This window comes from Podarcis vaucheri (genome assembly GCF_965113315.1).
Source record: "Podarcis vaucheri genome assembly, chromosome: 12".
NCBI lineage: Eukaryota > Metazoa > Chordata > Lepidosauria > Squamata > Lacertidae > Podarcis > Podarcis vaucheri.
In genome coordinates this window covers 37,553,322-37,568,339 of record NC_138750.1, presented here as the reverse complement: position 1 = coordinate 37,568,339, position 15,018 = coordinate 37,553,322, and the positions used below count along the sequence as shown (strand labels likewise).

General features: G+C 40.8%; 1 protein-coding gene across 12 annotated transcripts in view; it reads left to right on the top strand.

Moving 5' to 3' along the window:
- Nucleotides 1–219: 219 nt before the first annotated feature.
- Nucleotides 220–15,018, top strand: part of AKAP9 (A-kinase anchoring protein 9) — a 105,608-nt gene continuing 90,809 nt past the window's right edge. For 11 of the 12 annotated variants that reach the window (XM_082194096.1, XM_082194095.1, XM_082194093.1 and 8 more), the window contains exon 1: nucleotides 220–525. In XM_082194096.1, coding sequence (XP_082050222.1) covers nucleotides 478–525 — 48 coding nt within the window. In that variant the 5' untranslated portion in view covers nucleotides 220–477. Of the gene's footprint in view, nucleotides 526–14,457; nucleotides 14,677–15,018 lie in introns of those variants that run through there. The other variant, XM_082194091.1, reaches the window with a different exon arrangement.

The following is a 15,018-nucleotide window of genomic DNA, read 5'->3' as shown; positions in this document are numbered from 1 at the left end:
GATCCAACAGGCGTCTTAGCGGCAGCCTCCAACCAGTCGCTTCCGCGGAACTGAGCTCTTTAACTCAGAAAGAAACCCTAACGGCTTGCGCAAGGGCCAAGAGTCGGGAAGCCTGCACTATGGCAACCACCTCCCGCCCTGGGACGCGCGACGCCGCGGGAGAAGCAACTCCCTCGAGGTGGTCGCTTTCTGGCAGCTCGGTGGGAAGGAGGAGGCGGAGAAGGAGGCGGCGGCGGCGGCGCGGACGTCACTTTCCCCGGCCGCATGTTTACGTGGAGATGAAGATGGCGGCGCCGGTGGATCCGCCACGGAGTCCCCGGTCCCCGTAGCGCCCTGAGCGCGTCCGGGGTGCCAGAGGAACCGGGGAGGAGGAGCCGCAGAGGGGAGCCGTCCCCTTTGGGCGCCTGGGGGGCGAGCGGCCCCCTTGGCCTTTCCGCCTGGCGCGCAGTAACGCTGTTGTCTCTCCGCGCAGGGGCCATGGAGGACGAGGAGAGGCAGAAGAAGCTGGAGGCCGGCAAAGCGAAGGTGAGAAGGGGCGGGAAGGCGCTGGGCAGCAGCGGGCCGAGTCGGACCCCGGGGGGCTGCCGTCGGGGGAAATGCGCGGCCGCCTCCGGGCTGGATTTAACGGGTGAGAGGAGGTGAAGCTTGCCGGGCCCGCCCCTCTGCTGGTTGTCATGCGTTGCGGACTGAGCGGAATATTAAAGCTCCTCCGGGGGAGAATCGTGCGCCTCCGAGGCGGGGGCCCTGGCATCCTTCCCGAGCTGCGTTTTTCTTTGTTTGCCGCTTTTCTTTGTGTATGTGCGCGCGCGCTGCGCGGCGTCGATCGCCGCGGGTTTGCTCTTGCTTTTTTATTTTTATTTTTTAACCCACCCTCCCCTTCCTGAAAATGTAGGACCCAGCTCGGAGGAGCCTCCTTCCTATTTGTATGTGTAGTAATGCGATTGGCTCGTGACAGCTGTTGCTGGACAGAAGTGGCCACATGCCTGGAAAATGCCACAGGTGCCAACGAGGAAGGGCTGTGTGTGACTCTTCTCGTGCCGGATCAGCTGGTCCAAGGGGAGGAAGGGACGTCCCAGGCTTGGCTTGGCTTGAATTAATTGCTGCAGGTGTTTAGATCTCGCTTTTCGAATGCATATCCCTGTGGCCTAGTGATATTAAATCAGAAGTACAATAAAGAAAGACGCACACACGCATACTTGAAAACGCTGCAGACTAAAAGCAGTAGAATCCAAAATCTAAGAAGATAAACTAAGACTTCATGCATGTTCCCCACATGTGAGACCAGCTATCAGTCATTTGTGCACCGATCACTACCTCTATCCCTCATGCATGTAAATAAGTGGTGTGGAGCTTACATTTGTACACCTGATTTCTCTGATGGTTCAACTGCAGTAGATGGCTGGAATCTAGCCTGTGTCATGTTTGGTGGTGGGATAAATAAACTCAGTGAATAAGTGACATTTGAAATAATAATCAACCCTTAGGGTTTTTTTCTGCAGCTTTCATTAGTTATAGCGGAAAAGGGACGTTTCTATGTGTAAAGTGCTTGCTAGTTTGAGCTTTATAATGTTTTTGACTTGCATAGTGCTCTAAAACAAGATACTTTTTATCCTTGCAATAAGTACATCACTATTTATCATAATGTAAAAATACATAAAAAGGAGATGTGTTTGGTTTATTCCGACCGCTTGTGTTAGGGCTAGAAACATAATGACTTGCCGAAGTTCCGTTAATGAGCTCTTGGGCTGCAAGAATTTGAATTTTAAACCTCACCTCTTCTTAAAATCTGGAGATATGCATTAAAAAGTGGAATAAGTGTCGTTTTTATTGTATCCTTAGCACCATGATAGATAGGATTTTTTGGTGCTAATGGGTAACCAATTTGCATTAAACAGATACGCAACTCAAATTGCCTTCACACCACGCTTATAAATAATGTAGCACAATAGAGCTAGTCTGTCACGCTGTAAATCAGGCTACCAATTAATCCGTGAAAGGCCAGCTCTTAATCTGTGAAAGGCCAAAGTGAACAATTTATCCCAAATAACAGATTTTGGAGAGAAAATAGATTTGGATAATGTTAACATTTGCAGTAGTTTTGATATAGAGTACATAATCTAGAGACCCCATCAATGGTGAACACGAAACTCCATTTGACACCTCTGAGTATAAAGAACATATTTGTTTATTAATCTAAGAAATGAATTAATTGTTCTTTGGCCAAAACTTTCAAAATGGACCACAAAAAGTTGAAAACAAATCATAACTATCTAGGTAAAATACACTAAACCAAGAGATTAAGCAGCAATAAAATCATTTAAAATCAACTAATTTAAAATACTCCCCCCCTCCCCAAATCAGTAGATACAAAGGGATAGGGTCTGCAACAAGCAAACCTCCTTGGAACTATTGATCAGCATTCCTCTCCTCGCCTGATCTTTTACTTGTGTTTAACTTACACATCAAATTCCTATTCTGTTTCGAAAGTCAGACAAGCTTTTTATTTAAATTCAGGTTGGAGGAAGAAGCTGATAGAGAAGTTCTCCAAAGTATTATTTTCTGTATTCTGCATGCCCTATTTCCATTTTCTGTAGGAGAATAGAGAGGCAAATGGGTGAGGAGATTGTGATAGCCCTAATGCCCCCCAGTTGTTTTGGACTACATTTCCCATCATCCCTGATCATTAGCCATTGGCTGGGGCTGACTCCCAACTATATCTGGAGGACACCAGGTTGAGGAAGGCTGCTCCAGAGCTCTTCCAACTCTGGCAGGAAGGCTTAGATAAAGCCTGTCTTGACTTATCCTTTGTCCCTCCTAGATTCTTCCTTTCTTGGCATCAACACTGGAGGAGAGGTGGATAGCAAGCACCCAGTTTCTCCTTCTGCTCCACCTTGTTTCCCAAAAGTACAGCAAAATAGAAGCTTGCTTCTCAGTCTCCTACCCACACCTGTCATATATAATGTGGCAAGCAGCACATTCTGGTGATCATTTACTAGCTTCTTACAAGAAGTCATCATAAGGGCTTCAACGCATCTTGCCACTCATTTGAATGAATGCACTCAAAGCTCCTTAAAGTGGCTATCCATGTTTAGAACAAAGCAAGTAGACCGCAAAAGATTTCCTGCAAATATATACGCCATAACACATGAACATATAAACACAACACAAAGTAATTGGGGAACCATCATAAGAAGTAATCAGCTAGCCAAGCATAAAGAGAAGGGGGGAAATTAACCTATAATGTATCTCCATAAAGCCCCATGAGTTGTTGGAGGAAGCCAATCATGCTCTTTGACAAAAACAACAAAAGCATTTCACATGAAATAATAATAATTAATTTATTATTTATACCCCACCCACCTGGCTGAGTTTCCCCAGCCACTTTTTCTCCTTGGATTTTCCACCGCACCCCCAAAAATTGACAAGTAAGTTTTTCCATAAGGGCCAGCAACTAAATCTGTAATATCACTCTTTGATCAAATCAGCTGTTACTAATGTCCAATTTCAGGCAGATTTTCTTTCTTGATTGGCCTAATGAAGCACTAAAGATCTGTCTTCATAAAGTATCCTGACAGCATATATTGTGATCACAGATGATTGCTGTATAAGAAATGTGTAAAAACACATCCCCTTACAACACAGTCCTATATATCCCTACTCAGAAGCCAGCCCCCCACTGCCTTAGGTGAGTGAGTGTGAGATTGCAGCATTAAAGACTTTGGCTGAACCATATTTGCATTGTGTGTCTTATGTAGGATCACAAGTAAAAAAGGTTAGACAAGATTTCCAAATTCTTCCTGTAGGAGACAGTATTGTAAGGTCAATCTAGCAGGATTACTGGATGTCACATGTTCTTCCACCTTTCTGGGGAGTGATGTGGACTCTTGAAAGAGATTATAGGTGAGCTGCAGGGCTTCCTTCTGCCCTGACAGATCTGTGTGCGGTAAATTTTGTTGCTGCGTCTGACAGATTGCAAACTTGTACTTGATAAAGAGGTATGCATTATGAGGAACTTTGGGACAGTTCAGCTGTGTTCAGGATACAATGATCTAAGGGATCACTGTGCAGAACCAAGCAGAACATGAGAATTTCTACAATCTTTTGTCTGTGTAATGGTGTCGGTGGGTCCTTCCCCTTTCTATTTGGTTACAGAGAAATAGAGAACCATAGAATATTTGCAAGAGTGAACTTGATTGCAGAGCCTTGCCGTACTGCACCATTAAGATACCTCATCAGTTATTTTTATTGTTGTTCTTCTGTGCTGGCTAACTTCTAGAATAGTCAGAATCCATCCCCACCCCCCAATATATATTCACACACTTGTAGTTTTACTACCTTAGAATTCAGCAGTTGCTCCTTAGAGGCTGATTATTTATTTCATGGACTATTTATTAAGCTGGTTTTCATTTCCCAAATCAATGTATTTTCTTATTTTCTGTTCCATGCCATCTGTAAAGGCAAGTGCAAGGCTGCAGTGATCATCTGTCTTCTTCCTCCCCTTTGTTCCTGTACTAATCCTCATTCCCATGCAAAGGTGTGTCTCCCTTTCACTGATCACTGCGTTAAGAGTCTAGCACAACCAGCTGCTGACTGGGCAAACCATCACCAGCAGTTACCTTTATTATTCAAGCCCTGCCAAGTCTTCTGCAGAAGCAGTGACATTCCAAGAAATGAATAGGCAGCTTTAATTAAGCGTTTGGACTTATTATGCATATGGCATATAGGGAGGCCTACATCTCCAAACAATACCAATGGGAAGGGGGCGGTGAATAGTAATCTTGTTTGTAGAACAAAGAAAGGGGCTTGCATGTCTCTGAATCGTAGTAGTGAATAACCATAGCCGATGTAATAGCTGAAATCACAGCACTTGCTCTGTTGTTTGGTGCACTAAAGAAATACAAGAATTTCTTGGTTGTAAACTTCCTATTTTCTTAGAAAGCATATTTCTGGTAGGTGCAGGAAAAAGAAATATCTGATTTTTTTGTAATAAACTGTGAGCTGGTTTGGACTAAATCCTAGTTTGGTGAGAATGAGCCTTCTCTCTCTCTCTCTCTCTCTCTCTCTCTCTCTCTCTCTCTCTCTCTCTCTCTCTCTCTCTCCCCCCCCCCCTGTGTGATTCTTCCTTCCCACCAGTACATCTGCAAGGATGAGTTCAGATTATTTTGCTTCAGTTTTTGATTAATCTGAACTTGCCATGCTGTCTGAACCTGGACAAACTGTGGGTAATCTTAACTATGGTTAGTGGAAAGAAGCTGGCTCCAAACCATAGTTAAAAGCTGCACTGTTTCCACTAACTATAGTTAATATTAATCATATTGGGCCTTAGGTTACATGACTGACTTGCAGTAAATTTAAAATGGGAGTGTTAACTTCTGACTTCATTGGGGCCCTGCTGGAGAAGGAAAGGGGAGCGAGAACTGTGAGAGTCTGAGTGGAGTCTAGGCTTTTTCTCATAATGCTAAAAAGAAAAAAAGAGGTTCGCAGCCATGGTTTGTTCTATACTTGAAGGTCAGTATTAGTGAAGGTGCAAGCGTGTGCAGATTAAGACTAGCCCCACGGTGTGTTCAGTAAGGTTTACTTCCAAGTAAGAGGTCATAGAATTACATTGCAGTTGAGCAATTCTATACACTTCTAAGTTCCTTCTTCTGCCATGGCAAATGCAGTAGTGAAAAAATATTTTTGGATCATAGAAATTCTACCTTACACTCATCTCCCCAGTGGATGAATCCCAGGCATGAAGAATGTGTCTGAAGACATATATTCAGTGGCTTACACAAACCTGTGACCTAGAGCTGAAAAGCTCTATATCCTATTTCCAATCACTTAAGCTATCCTCTTCTACAGTAATTTCTTTTTAGTGCTCATAGATTGGAAGAGACTAGTAATCCTGTGTTGGTTTATAAGTAAAACCCACATTTAGACACAGAGATTTCTACTTCAGTGGGAGTTGTTTTGTCAAATCCTGCTCCCTTCAATATTTTATACTAATATGGGCTATAAATGCTTTAAATATATAAGTTAGTATACACAGGTCAGCCAAAGAAATTATTCTTATCTTTCTAATTTTATTTCATATAACTGTTTAAACGAAATTAACCTTGTTTTTTCTTCGTAATTTTTGTCCTAGTAACCACATCAAAAATAGTTAAATGTCTTGAACTAATCTTATGCACAGGAGCAACAACAAAGTATACACTATTAAAATAAATTGGTACTAATATAAAACAAAACAGTGCAATGTAAATTCTAATTTAGATGTCATCACCAAGATATTCTTTCTACTAATTATGCCTGTAAATAAAGGTTTTTTTCTGTGCAAATTAAAACATTGGGATCATTTAATGTATCAGCATGATGTTTAAGGTTAAATCTGTATCACACAGTGTCAGTATTAACAATTTCATTCTTAAGTTGGGTGAAAATGTAGGAGAATAGGACATCTACACAAAAGGTAAAGGGAGCTGTGTTACAAGAAAAGAATCAAAATCTGTACAGTGATACCTTGGGTTACATACGCTTCAGGTTACATACACTTCAGGTTACAGACTCTGCTATCCCAGAAATAGTGCTTCAGGTTAAGAACTTTGCTTCAGGATGAGAACAGAAATCGTGCTCTGGCAGCACAGCAGAAGCAGGAGGCCCCATTAGCTAAGGTGGTGCTTCAGGTGCTTCAGGTTAAGAACAGTTTCAAGTTAAGAACGGACCACCGGAACGAATTAAGTACTTAACGCGAGGTACCACTGTAATAATAATAATAATAATAATAATAATAATTTATTATTATTATTTATACCCCGCCCATCTGGCTGAGTTTCCCCAGCCACTCTGGGCGGCTCCCAATCAGTGTTAAAAACAGTACAGTGTTACATATTAAAAACTTCCCTGAACAGGGCTGCCTTAAGATGTCTTCTGAATGTCAGGTAATTATTTATCTCTTTGACATCTGATGGGAGGGCGTACTAGGACAATACCTTTATTAGGCCAACACACATGCCTTCAGAGATTGTTATGCTTCTCATTCCAAGGAAACCTCCCTGCAGTCTGATATTTGCCGAACACTGAAAGAACCTCCTCTTCCATTCCATCCCAAGACTGTAACTAGATGCAAACTTCATAGCTTCAACATCAGCTGTCAACCAAAATTTTGTGCTGCTTACATATCCCTCCGGTTACATAAACTTTGGGAAACGTAAGCAGCAAACCAGGTAGTATATTTAAGTTTTTGCCGTGCGCGCATGCGCAGAAGCGGTCCTTCAGTTGCGAAAACTTTGGGATACGGCTGGACCTCCGGAACGGATCCTGTTCGCAACTGGAGGTACCACTGTATCTCCCTAATAGCAAGCTTGAAAGACATCTACACACCTTATTATGGCATTATTTGCTGGAATAATTGGATTTCATTTGTGCACGTGGCACCATTTGCTTTCCCCCTTTTCAAAAATCAAACCCAAAGAAAGCATAATGATTGCAATACTTCATTTACTATGGGTTAAGCAAGATTAAATGCAGCAGAAATTACTTACGAGTCAAATGTGCATAGAATTGATGTATTATATTAAATCAGAAAACTAAGGTCCTTATTTATTTGTTTCAGCAATTTTTACCTAGTCTTGACCCCAAAGGGCTCCTAGAGCAGCTTTCTTAAACTCCATAATAAACGCTTAACACGTGTCATCTCATAATGTCCCTGAGTTTCTGTATCTACACCTTTTGACATGAAATTAAGAAATTCTTAAATTATAATGTAAAGAGTTATTCTTATAGCACATCTTTGGTAAAAATAGGAGTTGACTGTTCATGTAAGTCTTACTGCAGAATTGGCTAAACTGTGGCTCACCAGATGTTGTTGGAATCCAATTCACATCTGCTGTTGTCATAGTTGGGGGTGATGGGGATTGCAGCTCAGCAACAACTGGAAGGCCACAGGATAGCCATCACTAGTTTACTGGCTGATTCCAAAGGTTGGGCCAGTTTTGACACTATTGGTCTCCTTTTCAAAAGGCCAAAACTCCATTTTGGGAATGTGCTATACACTGTGCAGTAGGGATAAATAGGTGTTTCCGGTTTTATAGGAGTATAAACCCTCAGAGAAACCAAAGAAGCTTGAAATGTCTAGAAGATTAAGAAGGCCGTTGGCACTTTCAGGCTGTTGACCATCAGTAACTTTCATTTTTTAAAAATAAAAAAAATTCCTTCCAGTAGCACCTTAAAGACCAACTAAGTTAGTTCTTGGTATGAGCTTTCGTGTGCATGCACACTTCTTCAGATTCATTTTTTATTATTCCTCTTTTTAAAAAATCAAGAAACTGAGGCACTAAGAGCAGCAGGAGTTTACTGAAAAGAGCCACAGAATCCCCATGTTGCTATCTGTAGCTGTTGCCTTTTCCCCCCACCCAAACCCATTTCTGCCACTTCTGTTCTTAAAATGTGTCTGGTTAGGGAATGGATGTGGAGGAGCCACTGAAAGCATTAAAATATATCAAGGTAATGTTCCTTTTCAATTTTCTTGAATGTTCTTCATTTTCCCCTAAGATAAGGCCATTATTCATATTCAAAAACTGTTCCTTTGAGACTGTTGGTCTCTTACAGTAGTTAATAGATTTATTCTTTAAATCACTGAATGGAATCAAGGTCTTAAATCAAGTCTGGACTTTTTCAGTCATCTAATATGTACGGAGTGATTGGTATGTGCTGCTTGGAGATTGCAGCAACTGTTGCAGTTCTTGCATACATTTGCTTGTTTATAATTGGCTCCTATATGGAAAACACAGATGGTGTAGACTCTGGCTTTCCATATGTTTTTGGTTAGAGCAAATTGTGTTTAGTAATTTTAAATTCTTATTTAAATATGTGAACTGGAACTATTTTTGTAATAGGTGCCCAGGTTTGTTTGTTTTTGGGTTTTTTTTTTTTGCGTATTTAATAGATTTATAGCTTTCATTTCCACTATTTAGGTCTTTAAAGTGGCTCACACACATAGTTGAATACCTGAAGAAGTGTGCATGCACACGAAAGCTCATACCAGTAGCAAACTTAGTTGGTCTCTAAGGTGCTACTAGAAGGATTTTTTTTATTATTTTGTTTCGACTACGACAGACCAACACGGCTACCTACCTGTAAATAGTTGAATAAAGTTTACCGTCTCGGCACGAGGCTGGCTTCCTCATGTAGGTCTTCCACTTGACAACAAAGCATGGATTGCTATTGTTGAGAAAATGCAATTTTCATTCTTAATTTTCCATTCTCCACCCAACCCAAAATAGTCAGCATTTTGTGCCAGCTGGGCATGCTCAGTTTTTATTGGGTGGTTTTGTGGAGTTAGCAGTTTTTCTATATTAAAAAGTGCTTTTGAAATCTCAGGGTTGCCCCAAGTTGGAGAATTGAATTCGCTATTAGTCTGTTCACATGGGACACTGCAACTAAATGCTTCAGATATGTATGTTGACAGCGGCAGAGCTTTCAAAGTCAAGAGACTGCCTGGAGCAAGTGAGCCGGATGGTGCTGGCTGGTGAATGAACGGGCAGGTGCCCTTTTGTCTCAGTTTCTCCATTCTCCATTTCCAGCCACTTCTGTTCTCCCTCTCGCCCAGCTTTTAGTTATCGTTGTGGAGCAGAAGTGGAATTAGAATGCAGGATGATTGGTTAATCTGGAAGCCCTGTGGCCTTCTCATATCGATATTCATCAGCCCATAGAGATGTCTACGCTTTGTGTCGTTTCTTTTAAAAAAACAACTTAAGCATGCAGTGGTACTATTTTCTTTGGTCTCAGTTGAATAAATCTAATAATTTGTGAGCTGCATTTTCATAATTTGCTACCATACTAACCATACTATCCATATATTGCAGGGGTAGGGAATGTCTGGCCACCCAGATGTTGTTGTACTCCAACTCACTTCAGCACTAACCTACATGACCAATGGTGGGAGTTGTTGTTCAGCAACATCTGGAGGACCATATGCTCCCCAACCCTGTTCTGGAGGAGCTTCCAACAGATGGAACATCTGTATATCCAAACCTTAGTTTTGTATGCAATGTTTATTCTATTCATTTATTTAAAGTTGTGAGACTGAGCGCATAAAAAGCAGCATTAATAATAATCATGGTTCATTAACCAATTAGTTAGAAATTGCAGGAATTTTCGGAGCAAACAGAAATGCATCAGTTGTATCATCACCAATCTGTGATGAAGTGGTACATCTTTCTCCTTAATCTAAAATACATAATAAATTAGACAGATAAGCATGCTAAGTCACTTAGGATTCTCTTCTATCCTCACAATAAAAGGATTTGCTTCAACGAATATTTTGCTGATTCTCAAGGATTTGGATTAGTCTACAAGAGAACAGAAAACCTGTGGCAGAGATGCATGGCATAGTGTATTCAGATGCTACAAAACAGGATTAAGAGGATTTCAGCAATTTAGTTTTTCTTCCCCTTCTGAACCCAAGTCACCCTCTTATAAACTCCTTCCAAAATATGCTGTACACACTTTATCGTAGCCCTTTGCAGTTCAAGATTACAGTATATGAGTTTAAATTCCAGATTTGGCATGGTGTACCAAGCCAAAACATCATAAGACTGCCTGGGAAGGGGGAGAAACATTTTATGTAACCGAAAGAGTAATCCAATCATTTGTTTCTAGCAACAAATTTCTATGATATCTGCTGAATCCTTATTTTATAATTTCTCAAAATGCTAGGTGGGGGGGGGAGTGATCACATTAAAACATTTTATCTATTATTAGCAGAAAAAGACTGCTCCAGGAGCAGTGTTTTAATTGTAGTTTTAATTGCAGCTCAGGACAGCACTAGCCTAGGGTTGCCATATGTCCGGGAACTCCTGGACATGTCCTCTTTTGGGGGTCCTACATGCCCATTTGGGGAGAATTTCACCTTTTAAAGCGAATATCTTAGATTTTGGGCTTAAATTTTGTGTGTGTGTGCACGGACAGGCAGTTCTGGTTCAGGCTCTGGTCTGGGTTGCTTGGGATCAGTGGCTCTAAAAAAGCTCAACAATTTTTCATCTCCGGATTTTTACCTCTTGAAACATGGCAACCCTACACTAGCCTGTTTTCCAGTCAAGCATTGCCTAACACCCATAAAGATTCACCACTTCCAACATCTCTGTATACTTATGCTGGAATAGGAAGTGGAGACTCACCTTGTATGAGAGCCTGAACTGAACTGCTAATAAAATGACATGCATTCAGGACCATCTTCTCCCAGGTATACCAAGCTTCGTGTGATCTTCTGGAAAGGCTTTGCTTCATGTCTAGCTAGCTAGGGCATTGCTAGGGATGTTCGCTTTTATTTTGTGGTACCTGCATTGTAGAATTCAATTAGAGTTCCCCTTTCAAGTCGATAATTGTAGATTTTTAGGTTGCAATAGATGATTCTTTTTATACTGGCATTTTAGGTGCAACATGATTTTGATTTTTTAGCTCTGTTGAAATTAAACCAGTACACTTCTCCTTTGCATCTTCTTCACTGCTCTGTGTGTGGGCATTTCCTTCTGTTGACTCTCTGGCCATTATAGCACGTGACACTAAACTGTGGATCAGCACTTCTCCCACCTCGCACACAGACAAGAGAAGGACTTTGGCAGAGTTTAGTTTCACTTTCATAGAATCCCAGTCTAGCAATATGAACCAGAGAACATAGCTAAAAATAAGCACTGGTCAGTTTAACAAGCCAGCTTTATAAGTCATGGTTTGAAGTGAGCATGTTACAAAGCTTGTCTATCACAGTTCATTTTAAAACGCTATCCCTGGTTTGAACGTAATGCTAGGCTGGGATTTTTTGAAAGTGGAAGTAAACTTCCAAACTGTGTGGAAGGAGCAGTGGATGGAGTGTGTGAGCCTGGTGCTTTGCATAGGCTTGTTCAGGCTTATCCACATAGCACCAAACCATGGTTCAGCATTATGTGCAAATGTGGCCTCACTCTCCCTTTCAGCAGTGGAGTACAACTGCAGGTGCAGGATGGGGAATGTAGTAATCTAACTAGATTGAGCCCAAACTTTAAAAAAATGTTAATTGACTTTAAAATAGCTAACGTACAGCGTTATTATTTTTTTTTGTTATGCTCTAGAAATACTACCCTGCCGATGGGAGTGTTGGAAACACCAGTATAAGATATGTGTAACAGAGGAAGGGAAAGAGGCAGGAGAAGGGGAGAGAATGCAGCTGAAGGACCTTTTCCGGTTCTGCCCATTAGATTCCAAAGGCAATTATCCAGTGCTTGAATAAATCATTGATACTTGGTTATATGAGCACCGGTGCAGATAAATAATTCTATTGTCGTTGGCTTAAAGATACGGCATGCTATCAGGCTAACAATTTACTCCTGCTCATTGGCATTTGAGGAATAAGGCTGTGTACGCTCCTATTTAACCTGCTGCTGCTGAACTCCCACTGCCGTGTTGGGAAGCAGGGTCCACACGACATTAGCCGCAGTCCATATCTATTCAATATCTGTCCTGTTGTTTCCCATAAAATACTGGGTTTTTATGTCCTTTTCCACAAACCAGCTTTGATCTGAATTGAGAAAATGAACGGGTCTAGCCAGTAATGTATACACAGACATAGTTTGTGTTGCTGTGGAAGCAAATTATCAACCCCATGCTGAATGGAAACTGAACGCTGCTCAGGCAGGGGCTTAAAGTGGTTAAATGTCCAGCAGATGAGTCGTGCCAACTGGACTTGCACCTGTTCCTCACAGCAGACATGAAATGAAATAATTGCCCAAGCAGTGCTAGGACTGTCAGTAATTTTTCTTGTGACAAGAAGCTGGCATACTTAGTGACATTTCTGATTAACCTGGTGTGTGCCACGTTATAAATTGTGACATGTTATATTCAATATATCACTATTTGTATTGATTCAAGCACATTGCAAACATCTTTCAGATTTTAACGTCTTTGTGATATTTGCTCTTTATGCATTGTGGAATATTATTAATAATCGATTCGTAAGGCTGAATTAAATTGATTGCTCTACATGTGACCAAGTAACGCCATTCTTTGGGATACTATTTAGCTTCACTGAATTCATTTAAATTTTAATTCCTACTCAGATGCTCTTGAATTGTATATGTGGAAAGGCAGTGAGGTCACACACACCATCCCTCCAACCTGGACTTTCCTCTGTTGAGTAGAAAGATCTAAAAGGGGATTGTAACTGCATTTGGCTGAACACAGTTACTGGCCTCCCTGCAATCAGGAACGCTTCATGATCGAGGCTTCTGATAGTCAAGGACTCACAGTGTCTTTTGATTCTGATATTATTCCATAATGGAATATATTACTGTTCCACTAAGTTCTTTCAGTTAAACAGTTAAGATGTAGTTAAATTGATGTTCATGTAGTCTTGGGTCCAAAAAGCTTGCAATCTGCCCAGTCAGATTTTTCACATTCTCCCCCTTTAAGCCACAGACCTTTGCATCATATGGCAAACTGCTCTTGCATATCCCCTCAGTTTTAGAAATGGTTTATCATGTGGCATGAAGAACTGCTGTTTGTGAAACATAATCTTGTAGCTCATTTGGGCACATGGAACTAGTTGTGCAGTTCACTGGCTCCCAGCCATGGTAAACGTTTGAGAAATATCTTTGAGGAGGGTCTTTTACAGGATCTCCTTTGTTGACAAGCACAGGATATTTCATCAACATGATACATTTCCCTGGGGTTTTTTTGACATACAAATAACCATGCTCATACATCATTTAATGATAAACTGATTTAAAAAACAATATCTTTTCAGATGTGATGTGTGAAACAAATGCCACACATTCAGAATTTTATAGTTTCTGACTAAAAAACCCCCATTATGGTCACTCAGCAAAGTGTTCAGTGAGTAAGAAGCCACTCCTTCTCCCTCCTTTGTTTCTGTTCATTGATTGCAGTTACGGAATATATTTCTGTTTGGACAAAAAAACACATTGTAATCCATAGGATTTTTTAATGCATGTAAGTGGGCAGATTTGCAGCTTTAAGTAAGTGTTGTATGTCAATATGGGCTGTGTAGAAGGCTAATGGAGCTGAAAGCCATTCTTTCCTCTGCTAAGAAGATAAGGCTCTTGCGCTTTCTATTGTTTACCTGAACTTGATGGGGATAGCAACAAATTAATTGGATAGTTGGAGAATCTCTAATCAATGTGAGGTGTTGCATTTTTTTGTTTTGTTAGGATACTAATTAAATATTTACTTTCCTATTTTTTAAAAAAAGTTTGCTAATTTAAAAGTGGAAAAGGCTATGTTAATTGGGTAAGCTAATTAAGCAGCCAAAGGAGAGCAGGAGGGAGGCAAGTGCTAAATACGTAGGTGAACATTTTTGGCTCAGCAAATCTCAAGGTCCTTCTGTGAGTGGAGCAGGAGCAAGAGCCATATGCCTGGTTGTCAGCCGTCTCATCGAGATCCAGAGACTGCAAAGTCCTGCTGGGGAAATGAAATATCTGTACTTGAAGGACAAAAGTAGCTACGTGCTGTGGCTGATTTGCAAGTACTGTTTCTCTTTTGCTGGTGGTATTTGCTGCTAGTTTGAGGGTGGCTGATATTTGGAAGAAACAGCTCATGTTCCAGCACACAGCAACTGGGATCTTTTTTTGTCAAAAGTCTGAATCCTTTTTTTTATTCACTTGGGTGTTGTGAAGAGCTTGAATGGAGGCCTGGCTTTCTGGACTGGTGAATATCATGAGCACAGCATTCTTGTATTGTATAATCTGCTAATATTGTTTATTGATATCTGTTTTCCAAAAGGAGCAATACATTTGCATTCGTTAGTATATGAAATAGGTGTTTGCTTCTCTGTGTACTTTTATTACATACAAAATAACAAGGTTTGTCACAAAGAAAGGCTTCTTAAGGAACAAAAATGGATGTTGAATAGTGCATGGGGTTTTTAATATTTAATGCAAAATAGGAAATTTGTCATTCTCTTACTAGAGCCTATATTTGGTTCCTGCTCAGAAAAATGTATTGTATTGGTTTAGTTGTGAAAATCCATTTCTATCTCATTAAAAGTGT